Source organism: Microcaecilia unicolor, chromosome 3 (genome assembly GCF_901765095.1).
Source record: "Microcaecilia unicolor chromosome 3, aMicUni1.1, whole genome shotgun sequence".
In the NCBI taxonomy this organism is placed as follows: domain Eukaryota; kingdom Metazoa; phylum Chordata; class Amphibia; order Gymnophiona; family Siphonopidae; genus Microcaecilia; species Microcaecilia unicolor.
Genome location: NC_044033.1, coordinates 505,823,341 through 505,844,565, shown reverse-complemented (window position 1 = coordinate 505,844,565; position 21,225 = coordinate 505,823,341). Strand labels below are relative to the sequence as shown.

The 21,225-nt window shown below is 42.3% G+C and overlaps 1 protein-coding gene across 1 annotated transcript in view; it reads left to right on the top strand.

The window, feature by feature from the left end:
- The window catches only part of SPACA1 (sperm acrosome associated 1), a gene marked incomplete at its 5' end in the record, with an annotated part of 99,772 nt that overhangs the window by 67,601 nt on the left and 10,946 nt on the right, over positions 1 to 21,225 (top strand). Inside the window, one exon of the mRNA XM_030195177.1 lies at positions 20,441 to 20,576. Coding sequence (XP_030051037.1) covers positions 20,441 to 20,576 — 136 coding nt within the window. The remainder of the gene's footprint in view (positions 1 to 20,440; positions 20,577 to 21,225) is intronic.

Below are 21,225 nucleotides of genomic sequence, written 5' to 3'. Positions count from 1 at the left end.
CTGGAGCAGTTGTAATGGGCGCAGTGTACTTCAGGCGGCCCATCCCCCCTGTACCTGTTACAGTTGTGGTGGTAAATGTGAGCCCTCCAAAACCCACCAGAAACCCACTGTACCCACATATAGGTGCCCCCTTTCATCCCTAAGGGCTATGGTAATGGTGTACAGTTGTGGGGTTTGGGTTTTGGGGGGGGGGTTGGGGGGCTCAGCACCCAAGGTAAGGGAGCTATGCACCTGGGATCTTTATCTGAAGTCCACTGCAGTGCCCGGTTGGTGTCCTGGCATGTGAGGGGGACCAGTGCACTGCGAATGTTGGCTCCTCCTACGTCTAAATGAGTTGGATTTGGCTGTTTTTGAGATGGGCGTCCTCGGGTTCCATTATCGCCGAAAATCCGGGACGACCATCTCAAAAACGACCTAAGGATGACCATCTCTAAGGTCAACCTAAATTTCATGATTTGGGCGTCCCCGACCATATTATGGAAACGAAAGATGGACGCCCATCTTGTTTCGTTAATATAGGTTGCCCCGCCCCTTTACGGGGCCATCCTGCGAGGACACCCTCATGAAAACTTGAGCGCCCCGTTCGATTATGCCCCTCCACGTGTAAGAGCTCTAGTTATTTTCTCAAGTGCTGCCACAGAAATGTTTTCTTAGGGCCCCTTTTACTAACCGGCGATAGGGCCACTGTGCGGATATCGTCTGCAGAATCAGCAATACTGCGGGGCTTCCTGAGGCGTCCCGCGGTTGTTCTGAGATCAGCACGTGCCATTTCCCATACAGGGGGCGGGGAATATGCATTCCCCAGCGGTAATCGAGCAGCACGGGTACATTGCTACTCGCTGACCGATTACCGCATGAGTAGCGCATGAGCCCTTACCACCTACTAAATAGGAGGCAGTACTGGCTGCGCGTTAATTTGGAAATTAGTGCATGGGCATTAATGGCAGAAATAGAAATTCGGCTATTTTAGAGCCCAGCTAAAAAGTGGCTGGAGCACCTGGGAAACTCATGTGCTAAAATTGCTACCGGCCACTTTTTAGTGTGGCTTAGTAAAAGGACCCCTTAGTGAGGTGCCACAAATAAATTAAATGGACTTCCAGCCCGGCTCACCCAGGGGAACCTCCGATTCTAGTCCAGAAACAGGCTAAAAACCAGAAAGTTTGTCTAAAGCATGGCCCCTTCCATAACGAGGCTATCACTAAGAGTCATCCAGCATCATTTTGAAGACAGTCACTGGGACAAGAGCGAGTAGGGATCACTTATCTCTATTGCCTTCGGACACCTTGAAGTGAACTAAAGTCCTAGGAAAGACGGGGTCTGGGTCGAGTCAAGCTGACCTGACTCATTTATTGGACAGGTCTTCGGGGAGAGAGACTTTTTAGCATGCAAATGTCCTGGCTGTGGCAAGGCGTGAAAAATTCCATGCAACGTATAGCTAAGGATATAAAAGAGTCAAAAACTCACTTGCATCTTGGAGTTACACTTTGCAGAAACAGGTTCGAACCTGCAAACCTTTTCATGGGTTAGTACCTAGGCCTCCCTGTTTGTCTGTCTTTGGGAATATCATATCATGCTTTCCTTGAAGAATGATATGGCTATCAAAATTCAACAAGATTTTGCAGCACAAATAATGCCACAAAAGGATGCTCTTATCTTACAATTGTGTGAAACATGAAAGTAGAAAATTCTGTAAGTTAGGGAAATACAATACTTCTGAAGTTTTCAGAAGCATGACTGAAACAAAAATACTTTGCACAGGGGTCTTATTAGTTGTGAAGCTTTCCTCTTATAACATTTTATTTGGATTTAGCTTATGCCTTTTTCAATTGTAGCTGAAGGTGAGTTATTTTCAGGTTCAGTAGGTATTTTTCTGTCTCTGGAGGGCTCACACTCTAAGGGATCCTTCTGCCAAGCAGTAAAAAAGAAATACTTATATATATGAAATATGAAAGTGCAAAACCATTACGAGAGAAACTGCACTGGCTTCCACTCAAGGAACGCGTCACCTTTAAAGTATGCACATTAGTCCACAAAATCATTCACGGCGAAGCCCCAGCCTACATGTCTGAGTTAATAGACTTACCACCCAGAAATGCCAAAAGATCATCCCGAACCTTCCTTAACCTCCACTTCCCCAATTGCAAGGGCTTGAAATATAAGGCGCTACACACGTCAACCTTTTCTCACATGAGCACGCAGTTTTGGAATACACTGCCGCGCAACTTAAGAACGATCCACGAGCAAGCTTCCTTCCACAGATTATTGAAGACCCATCTTTTTGAAAAAATTTACGGAAAGAACCAAAACACATAAAGTCCATACTTACTGTTCATTAATGCATCATACATCCACTTCTGAACTCTCATTCCCTTAATATCACATCACCCATACCTTTACTCACAGAAAAATATATACCATATGTCTTCATGCCTTATTATCGCCCGCTAAGCTCCCATTGTCTCCTTCCAATGTTTCAATGTTTGTGTTCCATTGTTACATTCCTTAACGACACCTCGATTGTCTCGCATAACTCTGCACAATGTAATCCATAACCAATCTGTAACAAATTGTATTTCCATCATTTAACTCATATTGTAAGCCACACTGAACCCGCAAAAAGGTGGGAAAATGTGGGATACAAATGCAATAAATAAATAAATAAAATATATATATATTTGAGCGCCATTCCATACAATCAAATTATGGATTTTCCTTGATGCTGCAAGTACCAGATAATGGTAGTCTCATTTTTTAGATAAAGAATTTCAGATATTTGGTTTGTTCTAATACAGTAGCAGTTCATATGAATTTAACAAAATTTTAGATAATATCCTGTTCTGAAATTCACATCTACTTATATAATTCCAGCTGCCCATGTTTGCTATCCTGTCCTGTTATGCCCCCATATGCATTGACCACACAACCGTTCAGCACTCTTTCAACATTTTTAAATATTTTATATATATCCAGGACCTTAGCGGTGACTCTTATCACATGAGCTATCAGCCCATGACTCGCCTGCCTCTTAATCAGTCAAAGACACTTTGCAGGTTTTATATATTTACTATTTAACTACTTTCGTGTATTCAAATGATGATTAAAACTTATTTAGCTACTTAGCTTTTATATTTGGTCTCCAGATCCACTGCCTACATGGACCATGTTTTGCAGGGCATTAAACCCCAGCTGCATCAGGGTGTGGACCTATATGCCACATGCCAGCCCGAATCTTTGTAGGCTATTTAGAAAAAAAAAGAGGAATTTCCATATAAGGGCTTGCTTCCTAGCCAAGGTTCCCCACCACTGCTGTTTCTGTTAAGCAACAATTTGGCACAAAGCTAAAGTTCACTCCGCAAAGAGGGTCTTAAAAAACACACACAGAAAAAAGGGGTTTGTTTTCCTAGTGAAGCCATGGCAGAGTTTCTTGAGCCAGACAGAGCTGTAAGTGAGTCGGACAAAGCAGGGGACATAGCACAGGCCAACGTTGGTAGTGAAAAGCGTTAAAAGTCCGGAAGACTACATATACTTACAGAGAAATCCAGAGAGATGTATGAAACTGAAGTAGAAAAATATGCCTCTCTTTTGGAAAACCTTTGGCTCAAAGTGGAGCAAGAAATGCTTGAGTCTCAAAAGGGGGAGCAAGGCTGATCAATTGCTAGTAACTTATAAGAAATAGCAACAAAAATCAAAAGAATACTGTCAATTTCTAAGCAGGAAAGATACAGCAGACAGAGAAAACAAACCACAGATCTGACATTCTAACCCATGGTGACAGAAGCAATGAGAGATTTAGAGCCTTACAAAGGGAAAAATAGTCACCACACTCTGGTAATTCTAGCCACAGCACTAGAAGTTCTAAGAATCTAAAGTCACACAGGACATGCCATTCTAGAAGGTCCACTACAGGCTCTATTGCTTGTAAACTGCAAATGAATGCAGTGGCTGCCAAATCAAAAGTTCTTTTATAGTGAACAAGAAGCAACCATAGAATTTGAGAAACTCAAACTGGAAGAAGAGGTGAGAGTAGTGGTTGCCACTGTATGCAGGAACTACTACACAATGTTAAATTCTCATCTAAAAAACATAAATACCATTCTACAAGAACACTTGAAAGTCTCTTTTCCCCTTATGAAAATTGTGTATAAGGACGTGCTCATATGTTTAGGACAATCACAGATGCCAAGATCTTCAAGAGTTGTCCAGGCCAAAATAAATCAATAAATAAAAATGTATTCTATAACAGGAGTTCTCAACCCAGTCCTCTGGACACAACTAGCCTGTCAGGTTTTCAGGATACCCACAATGAATAAATGAATATGCATGAGACAGATTTGCATAGAATGGAGGTAGAGAATGCAGATTTATTTCATGCACATTCATTGTTGATATCCTGAAAGCTAGACTGGCTAGATGTTTCCTGAGGAATAGGTTAGGAAACCCTGTTCTGTAACAATGTTCCCACTATAGGTGCTGGTTATACTGCCTATTTTAAGTCAGTTCTATGAAGAAAAATACATAGCTATTTTTCTTTCTAGATTACTAGCATAAATGGCTGAGAGTGCATGTACACTAAGGCACAATCACTTCTACCAGCCCTATGGCTGGTGTAAATGCTCGTGCCTAGACATAAGTGCCTACGTAGATAAATGATAGAATTCTATCATTTTAGATTGTAAGCTCTTTGAGCAGGGACTGCCCCTCTATGTTAAATTGTACAGCGCTGCGTAACCCTAGTAGCGCTTTAGAAATGTTAAGTAGTAGTAATTTATGTGCATATCTGTGTGCTCTGCTAAACTACACCCGTGCACATGCCCACCAGTAATATATGCAGCCTCAAATCATGGTGCATATTTTTCTGCTAGTCAGTAGTCTATAAGCAGTTTTTCTTTTACACAAATGACTAAGAATACTGCAATTTATGCACCTTCCTATCACCTGAAACAGGGATCCTCAAATCCAGTCCTCGAGGCCCACAACTGGGCCTGTTTTTCAAGATTTCTACAATGAATATGTATGAGATCTATTTACATGCAATGGAAGTAGCGAATGTAAACAGATCTCATACATATTCATTGTGGAAATCCTGAAAACCAGGCTTGGCTGTGGACCTCAAGGACTGGATTTGAGGACCCCTGATCTAAAACTAGCTGGCTCCTTTTAAACTTACCCCCCTAAATAACATGTTTAAGCGGCTGAGGGATTCAACCAGTCCCAACTGCTACACCAGACTAGTGTTCAAATCTTCTCTGTGATGTACCAAAAGGCTAAGAAAAATGCCAGTTCTCCTTAGACGTGAATTTCATCATTTACGCACCATTCCATAAAGGGCACAGGGACTCACTGATGCCAAAATAAAGAGGATCAGGGTGATTTCATTCACTATTGGTTCATGGTAATGAGTACAGAAAATCTCATCCATTTATGATACAATGGCATTTCAAATGGTATTGAGAGTGTCTGCAATGGCTGTAAATAAATGCTCATGGCTAAGGGTCTCTATTGGAATCAGGGGCCCTTTTATTGTTTATTCATTTACTAGACTGTCACTTATTACAGAGGTAAATCAGAACGGTTTACAATATAAAATAACATTAAATTAATATTAAAACAGTAGATAGACATACTCTGAAATCCGTTTATGATAGGAAAGCACTACAAAAAGACAACACACATGCAGATTTCACAGACTGTAGTTATAAAAACATTAGTAAAAACACAAAGCTAATGAATTTTTGTTCCTAAGTTTATCCTTTATTTCTGTTTTAAATGTTTATTTCAACTGACTCTCGAAAAAGATAAGTTTTTAAAACTTTACGAAAATGAATATACGAGTCCTCAAGCCTAAGTTCTTTAGGAAGACAATTCCAAAGAGATGGAGCTAGAAAGAAAAATGCTGATGTCCGTGTTGATTCCCATGTAGCTTTAGATAAAGAAGGAATTACAAGTCTATTTTCTGTCAACGAACGAAGTGTCCGAGTTGGAGTACAGGGGATAATAAGGATAGACAAATATGAAGGACCTGAGTGAATAAAAAGCTTTGTGTGTTAGTATCAAAACTTTAAATTTTACTAAGCCGCATAGGTGCCTACACATGCCAATTTGGTACTATCACCTGGCTACCACGTGGCCCGGGCAGTAATTTCATTTTTTACGCGCGTCCACTACACGCGTCGGAAACTTTCTGGTACTCGGCGCCAACCGGGTGGTAATCGGCAGTGTGCATGCACTGACAATTACCGCCCGGTTAATGTGTGAGACTTTACCACTAAGTCAATGGGTGGCGGTAAAGTCTCATGCCCAAAAGGGACGCGCGCCAATTCTTATTTTGCCGTACGTCCATTTTCGGCCCCCAAAAAAGGGCCTTTTTTGCAGGTGCGCTGAAAAATGGACCTTCGCGCGTCCAATGCCCGTGCCTACAACAGCACCTTAGTAAAAGGACCCCCTCAATCACCAATAAACAGTGTTTCATTGAAACGTTTGAAGTTTCCTCCGTTTATCCTTGGAGAGCCATAGTCCATTTCCCACTGTCATCTTCTTATCTGGTTAACTCGATATTCAGAGCTAACTGGCCATTCATTAGCACATAAAGATAAGACTGCTATAGATGCGGTCTTATTTATGTGCTATTATGTGCGGTCTTATTTATGTGGCACACGCCACTACCTTCTCGTACAGAAGTACACAGCTATGGAACGCACTACCCACAGCCTTGAAAACCATGGACAATCTAATCAACTTTCGCAAATCTTTGAAGACACATCTCTTCAACAAAACCTACAAAAGGAACCCTCAATGACATAAATCACCACCCAACCCACCCAAGTATTAAAATACACCTCTTACACCACCCTATCTAATACTTCCTTCTCTAATCCCTTATACATCTTCTGTTTACTACCGATTGTACCTAAGATCCTGTCATGACTATGTCATAACAACACTCTATAAGCCACATTGAGCCTGCAAATAGGTGGGATAATGTGGGGTACAAATGCAATAAATAAATAAATAAATTTATTTATTATATTTGTATCCTTCATTTTCTCACTAAAAGCAGGCTCAATGCGGCTTACATAGTAATAGGTAACACAGAATTTTGTTATGTAAAGTAGGAAATTAAGTATAACCTAATAGAAGGATGGATGGGTAGTAAATGGATGGGTAGGTAGGTAGAGACAGGTGATAGAGAGAGGAGGGTAAGGTGGGAGATAGATTCTGGGTCAATGTCATTTTTTCTTCAGTATATGTAAGGTAGATGGGTTCATGAGATTAATCTGGGTCTTTTGGGTAGGCTTGTTTGAATAGATGGGTTTTTAGTGCTTTTCTGGAGCTAACCGGACTCCAACCCTGAAATGCCCCCCCAGAACACCCCTGATATAGGGCCCTGTTTACTAAAGTACATTAGTGTTTTTAGCACGCCTACACTTAGCGCGTGCGCTAACCATGCAGGCGCCTATAGGGATATTGTAGGCATGTACATGGTTAACGCGTGTTAAAAACATTAACATGCATTTAAAACGTTAACGCGCCTATAACGCTGCTTAGTAAACAGGGAAGATAGTCAGCTTCCACTTCGGCACTAACTGGTCGTTTTCAGCGAACATAACCAGCTAAGTGCCGCTGAAAATGACTGGATAACTGCCGATAAGCAAGTTAACCAGTCGGCGGCCATTCCTGGCCAGATAACTCGCTTTGAATATCGGCTGGATTATATTTATTGTTTCCCTAAGGAATTTTATTGTAAACCGCTATGAGCTGATGGTTTGTGCAGTATATAAGAATACAATTATTATTAGTGGTATTATTATAAACTATTTGACATTTCATGGTCTCTCCAGTACTGCCTTCAAGCCCGGAGGTACAGAATCAGGAACCTAGGAAATAATTTTTCTACATGAGAAGTTTCTTCTGAGGTTTTGCCTTCATGAGAACAGAAGCTCTAAGCCCTACCCATTCAAAACTAGGGATTGTTTTTTTTTTTTTTTTTTTACTGTATCCAGAGTCCATAGCCAGGTTAGTTTATTTTAATATGTTTTATATTTAATCTTTCTCTAATAAACCCATTGCAGATGCTCTCAATGCTGTATCAAAAATATAGGTCACACAGACCATGCATTTTCTGTACTCAACGTAAAAATCGTAAATCAAATAAGAAAGTTAATATATGCAGGTAAATTCCTTAAAGTAAACACAGGGAAAGTTTCAAAACACAAACGCTACTTGCAAAGTCTGGAAGTATTTCAGCCTGTGGACTTTGCACCAGATTTTAACAGGGATGGTTTTAAACATGATGGATCCCAGGGCAGAAATTTGGAAGGGGGCCCCAAAACCCACCAGAAGGCAGATCTCCTTCATAAGTATTGCCACAGTGGGACAGACCAAAGGTCCATCAAGCCCAGTATCCTGTTTCCAACAGTGGCCAATCCAGGTCACAAATACCTGGCAAGATCCCCCACAGGCAACTCTTTGTGACTCTGGGCAAGTTACTTAACCCTCCATTGCCCCATGTAAGCCGCATTGAGCCTGCCATGAGTGGGAAAGCGCGGGGTACAAATGTAACAAAAAAAAAAGTACAAAATATTTTATGCTGCTTATCCCAGGGTTAAGTGGTGGAGTTTCCCCAAGTTCATTTTAATAATGGTCTATGGACTTTTCTTTTAGGAAGCCGTCCAAACCTTTTTTAAACCCCGCAAAGCTAACCGCCTTTACTACATTCTCTGGCAACGAATTCCAGAGTTTAATTACATGTTGAGTGAAGAAAAGTTTTCTCTGATTCGTTTTAAATTTACTACTTTGTAGCTTCATCAAATGCCCCCTAGTCCTAGTATTTTCGGAAAGAGTAAACAGAGGTTTCACGTCTACCCTTTCTACTCCACTCATTATTTTATTGACCTCTATCATATCTTCCCTCAGCCATCTTTTCTCCAAGCTGAAGAGCCCTAGCCACATTAGCCTTTCCTCATAGGGAAGTCATCCCATCCCCTTTATCATTTTTGTTGCCCTTGTCTGCACCTTTTCTAACTCCACTATATCTTTTTTGAGATGCAGTGACCAGAATTGAACACAATATTCGAGGTGCGGTCGCACCATGGAGCGACACAAAGGCATTATAATGTCCTCATTTTGTTTTCCATTCCTTTCCTAATAATACCTAACATTTAGATTGTAAGCTCTGTCAAGCAGGGACTGTCTCTCCATGTTCAGGTGTGAAGCGCTGCGTACGTCCGGTAGCGCTATAGAAATGATAAGTAGTAGTAGTAGTTAGCCGCCGCAGCACACTGAGCAGAAGGTTTCAACATATCATCAACGACGACACCTAGATCCCTTTCTTGGTCGGTGACTCCTAACGTGGAACCTTGCATTACGTAGCTATAATTCAGGTTCCTCTTTCCCACATGCATCACTTTGCACTTGCTCACATTAGTTTCAGAACAAGGTTGGGGACCCCCTGTAGCCTGGGGGCCCAGGGCAGTTGCCCTGTTTGCATCCCCCTAATATCAGCCCTCGTTAAGAACTGCCCAGAGAAAAAGTATCCACAGAGCTACTCTTTAGTTTTTTGAAAATGCAAAATTACTTGTGTTTTTGTTTCCCAAGACCTAAATCTCACCCTTACCCTACTTTTCCTAGGTGATACAGGTATAGGCATGGTTGAAAGTTGCACATATTTTTACCTGGGGACAGGGTAGGCAATTTTGAGACTGTGTATTTACCTTGCTAAGGGGCCCTTTTACTAAGCTGTGGTAAGCACTAACGTGTTAAAATGCACTACCACGCATCCTGCGGTAATTTTTACATCTGCTGGGGGCATGTTTAGGGTGGAGAGAGGTATGGCTATGCTAACTGGTTAGCGTGTGGGCATTTTTTGCGTATTGATTAGTACAGGATTAGCTCATGAGCCCTTACTGCCTACAAAAATAAGTGTCGGTAAAAGCTTCCATGCACTAATGGGAAAATTATTACGTGGCCATTATTGCAAAAATGAAAGTGTTAGCCATTTACTGGCAGCACTAAAAGTGGTCTTAGCTCGCAGGGAAGACCCGCACTGGGGCTAGCGCAGGCTATTTTTTTAGCGCTGCTTAGTAAAAGGGGCCTGTAAATGGCTTTTGAAAATTGCCACATCAACAGTTTTAAAAAAGGCAGACCAAAAACATCAGCTGTTCAAGAGAAAGTCACCAGTGGAGAGAGACACTAGTTCTGAGGATCAGTGACGATCCTAGGTCGGCTGCCACCCGGGGCGGATCGCCGATACACACCCCCCCCCCCCACGGGTGCAGCACGACCCCCCTGGCGAAATGACACCCCCCCCCCGGTGCATCAACCCCCCCCCCCCCGGGTGCCTCCGCGCGGCTCTCGGCTCCGCTGGCTCCCTCTGCCCCGGAACAGGAAGTAACCTGTTCCGGGGCAGAGGGAGTAGGGAACCAGCAGAGCCGACAGGCGCGCGGCACCCCCCCCCCCCCCAGTAGCATGCACCCGGGGCGGACCGCCCCGCCCTTGGTACACCGCTGCTGAGGATTGGTTCTGCTAACACTAGTCAGAACCTGAACTGTGTGGGGTTTTTTCCTGGTTTAAATTGCTTGCTTCAGGCTGATTAGGGATTTGATTCTTGCTTTTCTGAGGTTTAAACATTTACCTGTAGTAAGGAGACAGGGTAGTTGTTCACAGGGGTGTGCAGCCCAAACATTTTGTGTTACATCACAACTCGGGCATTCGGCACACACTCAGACACCCCTTCATATCCCATCAACCATGCTGCAAAGCCATATCTTTGTTAGAGTTGAATTTATTTTCAATAACAATACATAACATATTACAATAACCTTTATACTAATATTTGTACCCAGGTACACAGCTTCCAAACATAAATGCCTATTCTGTGCCACAGGTTGTGTCGTCCCAAGCCCCTGTGGCTCCACTGTGCTGTCTGTCATAGCACCCGCTGTCACTTGGTGCCTCCCGTTGAAGGAGGCACTTAAACATCTTTTACAAACTGATGTTCTAGGCCTCCCGGCTGTCGAAACCAGGAGACAAGCTGTGTCCACGTTGCTTGATGTTTATAAGGCTGCTAACATGCAAGCCTAACTTTGCATAAACTTGTAACTTCCCAAACAGCTGTTTCTGCACAGGCAGTTACCACAACACTTGTAAGTGTTAGCTGCTAAGCTGCTGTGTACCCATTGCAGTCCCTACCTAACATTGTAGCTTGACGCCTTGCTGCTACAAGGTAGCCCTGGCAACTGGGTGGGCGGGCCAGCCCTGCTCTTCTCTTGCCTCCTAATTTGAAAATGATTTCCCTGGACCTTCCTGTCCCTAGCTTCTGCTCCTTCTCTCTTCCTCCTCCCCTTCTTTCCCTTCCTTACCTTGTTAACCCTTTGTTGCCCTATCTCCTCCTACCTATGCTCACTAGCTGGCCCACTCTATACCCTCCCTTTCTCCTCTGTCTTCGCCGGCCTTCAGCCCGGTTGTGTGCGGCCCCCCCTTAATGGGTGGGCCTATTTCTTTTCCTGTGTTGTTTCCAGGAATTTTTGTTTTCTTTTGGGTTTAATTTTTTTTTATTTGTTTCTGGAGCAAAATAATTTGTAGTGTGTAATCTTTCAGAATGAGAGCTCACTGTTCCAAAAAAGCATGCACTTTTCCAAAAGAGTGCATCCTACTTGCTAAGTGTGTACACTCTTCCAAAATAGTTGATAGTGTGCACAGGTAGGCACCGTTTGCACATACATGAACAGTGTATGAATGCACCTATAGGGAAATAGTGTGCACTCTTTGTGAAAGTGTGCACTTTTCAAAAGAGTGCATCCTACTTGTTAAGTGTGCACACTCTTCTGAAATAGTGCGCACACTTTAAGAAAGAATTGTGCACTATTTCCTGATAGTGTACACAGGCATATGCACTGAATGCATGTACTGTAGGGAAATAGTGTGCACTCTTTGTGAACCTCAATAGTGAATTCCTATCCGTAGTCTTAATAAAGACATCTGTTCTACGAGTCCCGTGTTCTTTCTTTATTAGAACATCCAGAAAATTGATATATTTCAGGTGACTATTACGCTCAGATTTAATAGTTGCATGACATCTATTCAAGCCCTGTACAAAATCCACTAGTTCTCCTTGAGTGCCTTGCCATAGCAAGAAAATGTCGTCAATATAACGTCCCCAATAAATAACTTTAGAAAACCCCGCCAAGGAATAAACATATTGGCTTTCAAACTGGCCCATAGAAATGTTTGCAATCGAGGGGGCAAACGAAGCCCCCATGGCAATGCCCGAAATTTGAAGGTAAAGTTCGTCATCAAAAATGAAATGGTTATTATACAGCGCCATCTCAACCAACTCAGTTAGGAACTCTGTAGGGACTATGTGAGGACGTGGACGATTTTCCAATGCTTTTTTCTACAGCTTTCACGGCCTCCCTCTGTGGAATAGAGGTGTACAAAGAATGTGCATCTAAGGTAACAAGAAGAGCGTTATCATTAATTTGCAGTCCAGTCAAAATTTGCAAAAAATGAGAGGTGTCCTAAATGTATGCTGGTATCCAGTGGCAAATCAAGGGGGGGGGGGGCGGTTGGGGCGGTCCGCCCCGGGTGCATGCCGCTGGGGAGGGGGGGGGGGTGCTGCGCACCTGTCGGCTCTTCGTTTTCATGCTCCCTTTGCCCCGGAACAGGTTACTTCCTGTTCCGGGGTAGAGGGAGCATGAAAACGAAGAGCCGGCAGGCGCGCGGCACCCCCCCCCCAGCGGCGTGCAACCGGGGGGGGAGGTTCTTTCACCGGGGGATCGGGGGTTCTTTTGCCGGGGGGGGGGGGCGCTGACCCGGGGGGCGGGGTGCATCGGCGATCCGCTCTGGGTGTCAGCCCCCCTAGGAACGCCACTGCTGGTATCGCCTGTACCAAAGGCCTTAGAAAATAATCCATATATTTGCAAGTTCTTTCTAATAAAGAGTTTCTGGAAGAGACAATAGGCCTACCTGGGGGGGGGGGGGGGAAGACAATCGTTTGTGGATTTTAGGTACCTTATAAAAAATAGGAGTAACCGAATGTACTGGACAGAGGAATTGGCTCTCCATGAGTGGTGCAGAAGTAAATTGATTTTTTTTTTTTACCTGTTCCAAAAGTATAAAGACTAGGGGACACTCAAGGAAGTTATATGGAAATACTTTTAAAACAAATAGGAGGAAATATTTCTCACTCAACAAATAGTTAAGCTCTGGAACTCTTTGCCGGAGGATGTAGTAACAGTGATTAGTGTATCTGCATTTTTAAAACATTTGACAAGTTCCTGGAGGAAAAGTCCATAGTCTGCTATTGAGGCAGACATGGGGAAGCAACTGCTTGCCCTGGGATTGGTAACGTGAAATGTTGCCACGATTTGGGTTTTTGCCAGGAACTTGTGACTTGGCTTGGCCACTGTTGGAAACAGGATACTGCGCTTTATGGACCATTGCTCTGACCCCATATGGCTACTCTTAGGTTCTTATGTTATGTTCTTAAAAGCACCTACATAAGCACGTAAAATGCTATTCCTCATGCTCAGGTGACTTATATAGACTTACTGCCAGTAAGAATCATTTTTCAAGTCATTTCTAGGAGTAAAACAGTTGCAACGGGCCTAGGATGAGGAACAAAATTCCTTTGCAACTGTGACAACTAAGCTGCTATGAAATGTCTAAGAAACAGTTAAAAACTTGGATTTTTATGACTAGTTTGCAATTGAAATTGGGAGGAGAGTAAAATTTGTATGGGTTGATTGCTATTGTCTTATTTTTTATTCATTGTATCTTGCCTCGAGCTCTGTAGGGTGAGGTGAGTAATTGAATGCTTTTAAAGTAAAATACTTCATCTATGGAAGTGAGCTTTGATGTTTTATTCTGTTCTATTCCAGTGGCGTAGCCACAGGTGGGCCTGGGTGGGCCGGGGCCCACCCACTTAGAGCTCAGGCTCACCCAACAGTAGCACACGTTTACCGGTAGCTGGTGGGGATCTCGTCCCCTATTCTATTCTTGTGATTTATAGTCCATACTAATCTCATCAATAGATTCTATACAGACATTTAACCAGATACAGACATTTACAACAATCACATATTACAATTTAGGCAATGGCGTGTGCTAAGTGTAGGCGTGTTAAAAAACACTAATGCATTTTAGTAAACAGGGCCCTAAGTGTATTCTGTAATGTGGTGCGTGTAAATTCCAAGTCACACAGTTGAAAAGGGAGCGTGGTTAAGGGCATGGACTGGGCATTTCAAAATATCTATGTGCATGATTATAGAATACACCCGCTCTGTGCCTAATTTAGGCATTGCGATTTAGGTCAAGTAAAACATGGCCTAAATGGATGCGACCAAATATGGTTGCATGAGGGGTGCTCGGTGTATTCTATATACTGCATGAAAATTTACGCTAATTCTGTAAAATTTAGGCGTACTTTCAGATGCCATATATAGAATCTAACCCTAATTGACTAGCTAGCGGTAGCTGGGCTTACTACTACTACTACTTATCACTTCTACAGCGCTACAAGGCATACGCAGCGCTGTACACCATACACGAAAAAGACAGCCCCTGCTCAAAGAGCTCACAATCTAAATAGGACAGACAAACAGAACAACTAAGAGGTGAGGGATATAGGGTACAGGGCAAGTGAGTAGTGGTTAGGAGTCAAAAGCAGCGTTAAAGAGGTGGGCTTTTAGCCTGGATTTGAAAACGGCCAAAGATGGGGCTAGATGTACAGGCTCGGGAAGTCTATTCCAGGCATGAGGTGCAGCGAGATAAAAGGAACGGAGTCTGGCATTAGCAGTAGAGGAGAAGGGGACAGACAAGAAAGATTTATCCACAGAATGAAGTACCAGAGGGGGGGGGGGGGGGGGGACGTAGGGAGAGACAAGAGTTGGAAGCTTACTGCCAGGGAACCCTTAATACAATCTAAATAGGAGGTAGCAAATGCTACCATGACAATTTTTTTAAATGGCCATGCAGGAAGGGTCTGCGTAAGGACATGCTTGCTTTATATGTATCCCCGAGTTTGAGTTGTTCTTGCCTTTCTCAGGGCACAGACCGTAGAAGTCTGCCCAGCACTGTTCTTGTACTAAGTTTTGAAGCTAACGTCGAAACTTAGTACAAGAACAGTGCTGGGCAGACTTCTACGGTCTTCTTAGCACAGCTTAAAAAAAGGACCCCTTAGTGACTTTCTCCCAATACAACCTCCATTGTATTGTACATTTAAGCTAAAATCCAAAACTATTTATGATATGACTAGGACAAAAAAACATTGAATATTCTTCTGTTTTTGCTCTTCCTTAACTCAGTTAGCTACTACATTAGTCATGATATGTCAAACACTGACGGTGGCTCTTACTGGCAATGTGTGTGCCAAAAAGTTAGATAAAAATAACTTTTCTTGGAAAACTTACGAGTGAGAATGATGATTTAACATCAGCTAGTGTTTGATTCATAACCGTTCTGATGGCATCATGTCACAATGCTGGGGACAATTTTATATACTTTTTTCCAAAGCTAAACCCTGTTTAATCCATTGGAAAGAGCTTTCGTAAAATTACCCAGGGGGTTATGTGTGTATGAAGAAGGCACAGAGAATAAATAAAGTTAGATGCTAACAAGCTGAGTCTAAGCATAACCCCTCCCCTTCAATATTCAGCTGGCGGCAGGCAGCGCAGATAGTTGCCGCTGCTGGCGCTCACCCCGGATATTCAACGCCGGGCCGTTTCCGGTGACTGGCATCGAATACCCAGGGTTTTTTTGACCAGCTCTAACTTAAGCGGCTATGTGAATATTCAGCACTGGCTGGTTACATTAATAGCGGGCAAAGATAGGACTGCTATTTCTGCGGTCTGATTTGCCTGCTAAACTTAGCCAGCCAGCACTTGAATATTCACGGATAGCCGGCTATACCATGTGATATAGCCGGTTAGCCAGTGGCGTAGCTAGGTTGGGCACCAGGGGGGCGGCCGCTGCCCCAAATGGAGTTCTGCCTGCGCCGGCGCCTATCGTGTTGCATAGAAAATGTGCGCTGGTGCCGACGAAGTCCGCTCTCTCACTGCTTTCGCTCCCCCTGCGCGACGTCAACCTGGCTCCGCTTCTGCGGTTAGCTACAATGGTCTAGATTCTATATATGATGCCAAAAATATTTCCACCTACACGCACTCTGTAAACCACCCCCACTTAAGTGCTATTCCATAAACCGTGCCTAAAGTTAGGCTCAGTATATTGAATACCGCTGAAGTCCTGGGGGTTGCACGCAAATTTAGGCACGTCCATTTGCACCAACAAAAGTGTGGAGCAAATGCCCCCTCCTAAATTTAAGCGCGGAACCCCTTTATTCTGTAATTGCATGCGTAACCCAAAACCATGCCATTAATCTGCCCCGTACTGTCCATGACCCTCCCACTTCCTCACCCTTTTTTTCAGGATGTACATAAAATTTAGGTGCAGATATGTGCCTAAATTTTTTTTATTTTTTTTATTTTATTTATCATTTTACTTAATTACATTCACATTTATCACATAAATGTAAGGAAATACAGAAATTAATATAAAAAGGAAAACATTTTCTCTCAACAATATATATTTACATAATTGTCCACAATTGGAAGATCCAAGATCAGGAAAACAATCTTAAAGAAAATAAGAAAAACTGAAAATGGTTAATCTTACACTTCACATTTTCTGAGGGAGGAAGGTTAATCGGTTATTGCAGCCGGTACAGTGGTAACTGAAGGAAGTTGCTGCAGAGCATTCTTCATCTGTTTCCACAAACCCTTGTGCCTAAATTTAAGTACATACATCTTAATTGATTTCAATTAACGCCAATAATTGCTTGTGAAAAGCAATTATTGGCACTAATTGGCTCATTATTCAATTAAATTGCACATGCAAAATGGGCTCGTGCCCTTTATAGAATGATGGGGTTAACGTTCAGGCACTTATGCCAGCCAAAGAGCAAGTGTAAATTTGAGCATCTAAGCATGGAAGATATTCATATTCTGTAAGTTACCCATGTGAGAGCCCTGCCAAAGTCCCACCCATGCTCTGCCCAATGCAAATACGGTATTCTGTAAGTTATGCATGTGACAGCGCTGCTTATGCCTCATCCAATTAATGTCAATAATTGGGTGCTAACGATTATTGATGTTAATTGGCATCAATTTGGATTGGCATCTTGTTAAGCGCTATTCTATAAAACTGCGTGCCCAAATCCCATAGCATGCACCCGAAAGGGAGAGTGGTCATGGGAGGGGAATGGGCAGGCCAGGGCTGTTCTGATAATCTGTGCGTGGTCTTATAGAATACCGTGGATGCGTACCCAAATTGGGCACCAGGAATTACACCTGGTTTCAGCAGGCCTAAGTCCTGGCACCTAAATTTAAGTGTGGGAATCAGTGCTAGATACTATTCTTTAATGGGTGCTCAACACGGGGCACCAATTTTTTCTGGCACCCAAATTTGGGCATTATCCCTGGGATTCTATATAGCTTGGCAAACTCCAAGCATTTTCTATAACAACGTGCATATCATAATTGGCTCAACAAGCTAATTAGCATTGATAACAGGTCTTAATGAGCACTAATTGGCAATAATAATAATAATTATTTGTTACATTTCTATCCCACATTTCCCCACCTTTTGCAGGCTCAATGTGGCTTACATATAACCATTAATGGCGTTAGCTGATTACGGTTTGAACAAATACATAGTATGAATGAATACAAAGTGATATTGTGGTATAATGAGGTATATGTATAGTAGGAAACAGTTGGGGGGAACTTAGAGAGGGAAAGGGGGAAGAAAAGTAAGCTAATGTCTGTTGCAGTCTTTGGTTATGTTGTGTCGCAAGTGCCCGGTATTTTTATGTTGGGTCAGTGGGGTATGCTCTTCTGAACAGGTCTGTGTTTAGTGCTTTCCGAAAATTTAGGTGGTCGAGCGTAGTTTTTACTGCTTTTGGCAGTGCGTTCCATAGTTGTGCGCTTAGGTAGGAAAAGCTGGTTGCATAGGTGGATTTGTATTTGAGTCCTTTGCTTCTTGGGTAGTGAAGGTTTAGATATGATCGTACAGATTTTGTGGAGTTTCTGGTTGGCAGGTCGATGAGGTCTGTCATGTAACCCGGTGCCTCGCCGTATATAATTTTGTGAACAGTCGTGCAGATTTTGAAAGTGATGCGTTCTTTGATTGGTAGCCAGTGCAATTTTTCTCTGAGTGGTTTGGTGCTGTCGAAACGTGTTTTTCCAAATATAAGCCTAGCTGCTGTATTTTGGGCAGTCTGAAGTTTCTTTATGATTTGATCCTTGCATCCCGCATAGATTCCATTACAGTAATCTGCGTGGCTTAATACCATGGACTGTACCAGGTTACGAAATATTTCCCTCGGGAAGAATGGTTTTACGCGTTTGAGTTTCCACATTGAGAAAAACATTTTCTTTATGGTGGACTTTGCTTGGGTCTCTAGTGATAGGTTACGGTCGATTGTTACTCCGAGAATTTTCAGGCTGTCTGAGACAGGGAGGGTGTATCCTGGGGGTGTTAATATTTGTGGGTTTGTATGTATTGTATTGGGATGAGATAATGAGACAGTGTGTTTTTTCTGTGTATGCATTGTAGCGCTATAGAAATGATAAATAGTTGTAAATAGTAGTATTGAGTGTTAGTTGGAATGCATTTGCCCATGAGTTCATGATGTTTAAGCTTAGTTTGATTTCGTTGGTGATTTCCGCCAGGTCATGTTTGTATGGAATATATAATGTAATGTCATCAGCGTAGATAAATGGGTTGAGGCCTTGGGTGGATAGTGTCTTGGCTAGTGGAGTCAACATGAGGTTGAAGAGGATCGGTGATAGTGATGATCCTTGCAGTACTCCGTAGCCTGGTTTCCATGCTGACGATATGTTTGTTTTTGATTTCACTTGATATGTTCTTGTGGTTAGAAAGCCCTTAATCCAATTCAGAGTGCCACCACTGATTTCGAAGTATTCTAGGATTCCTAGCAGTATGTTATGGTTAACCATGTCGAATGCACTTGACATGTCAAATTGGAGGAGGAGAATGCTCTTGCCTATTGCAATTTCCTGCTTGAATTTGGTTAGAAGAGTGAGTAGTACTTTTTCGGTGCTGTGTAGGGGTCGAATTCCTGATTGCGACTCATGTAGCATAGTGAATTTGTTTATGTAGTCATTGAGTTGCTTGGTCACCAGTCCTTCCATGAGTTTGACTACTAATGGGATAGAGGCTACTGGGCGGTAGTTGGTAATATTGTTTGTTTTTTTCTTAGAATTTACATGTGTAACTCGCTAAGCGTATTCTGTAATGCAATGTGTCCAAATTCTAATGCATACAGTCAAAAATGGGCATGGTTTTCGGCATTTTATGGGCGTTCCAAAATTTACACGCACTGTTATAGAATATGGCCCTCTGGGCCAGATTCTATATGGCGCCTAAAAAATTCACGCAAAATTATGTGTATTCTATAAGATTTAGGTGTGGTGTATAGAATACATAGTCGATATCGTAACACCTAAATCTATGCGTGCCTATTTACACCAAAATAAACCTGATAGATTTAGGTGAACTGACTCGTATTCTGTAATTACGTGTGGAAATTTTGGAACGCCAATGAAATGCCCATAAACACACCCATAAACATGCCCCTTTTAAGCTACATGCATTTATTTTGAACTGTGCGCTTTGAAATTTAGGCGCAGTTCTATATTGAATAGGCTTAGTGATTTCTGCACATAAATTGTGATAACTGATAATTAATGCTCATTATTGCTTGTTTATTGCTATTAAAAAAGCAGATTAGATTCTTACGGTAATTAGGTTACACGCGTATCTCCGCACAGAATCTAGGCGCCTTATATAGAATCCAGGGGGCTGTGCTTAAATCTACGCACCCGCACTAATGCCCAGTAAAACGTGGCCTAAATGGACCTGAAAATTTGGTCACGTACAAAGATGCTCGGCATATCCTATTTACCGCACGGAAATTTAAGCCTATTTAGGAGTACTTTATAGAATACGCCTAGGTGGATTTTTTTACCGCGTAGATTTCTTAGGCACCCTATATATAATCTGTCCCTATTTACTGAATCTGGTCCTATGTAAGTTATATGGGTATTTGCAGAATAACGCTTAGGCAACACGACGGTATATTTGTGCTAGTATTCTAAATATCTACATACGTAAGAGTCAGCTCTGTGGGTGCATAAGCACCTCCAATATTGAACAAAGTCTTGGACTGTGTATAGGGAAAGGTGATTTCTGTTGGGTTTAGCACCCCTAATAATTTAGAAAAGTTGGCTCCTGTATCTACACATGTTATGTGCCTGCAAATGTTGGTTGCCTAGTTTATAGAATTGCCCGACAATGTATAATATCTATTTGTTGCCAAATAATAATCTGAACTGATGTTTTTTCCTTCTTTATTCATGAATAGCAACCCCTTGCTCTCCCTAACGATTCTAACATTCTGGAAGTGAAAAGGCAAGCGCATCCCGTCGTCTACCAGTGTGACACTTTTGAGGAAAAAAAGCTAGTTGCCAGAATAAAATATATAGTATATACAGAGGCTGGTATGTTAAGCTTTTTTTAAAAATATATATATATTTATATGCAGATTGTCATAAAACATCTTTTAGCAGCACATTGACAGTTTTCTTTGAGTAAATAGAGATATTGAAAATGCTGAGGCTGATATTTGAAAGATTTATCGGGGTGATTTTGGGTGTAACTCAAGCATTTTCTTTTCATTTCCTCCTGCTCTGTTTGCTCACTGTATACATTTTGTCTGGCCAGCTTGTTGGCTGGATGAAATTGCTCGGTTATTTTGGAGTAGGGTTTGAGGTGTGCCTGGGACACAGATTGAGTTCACCCAGAATGCATGTAATATCAACATTGTCTGGTTAAAGGTAATTGAGTGATCCGCACCAAAAACCAGGTGGATTCTATAACAATGCGCATAACTTAATTGGGTTAACAAGCTAATTAGCATTGATAACAGTACTTAACAAACAATACTGAACACCAATTGGCAATAATTAGAATTTACATGCATAACTCACTAAACGTATTCTGTAACGCACTGCATCTAACTTTTAACGTGCGCGGACAAAAAGGAGCGTACTTATGGGCATTTCATGGGTGTTCCAAAATTTACATGCATAATTATAGAATATGGCCCTCTGCGTAGGGTTACTATATTTTGCCCCCCAAAAAGGAGGA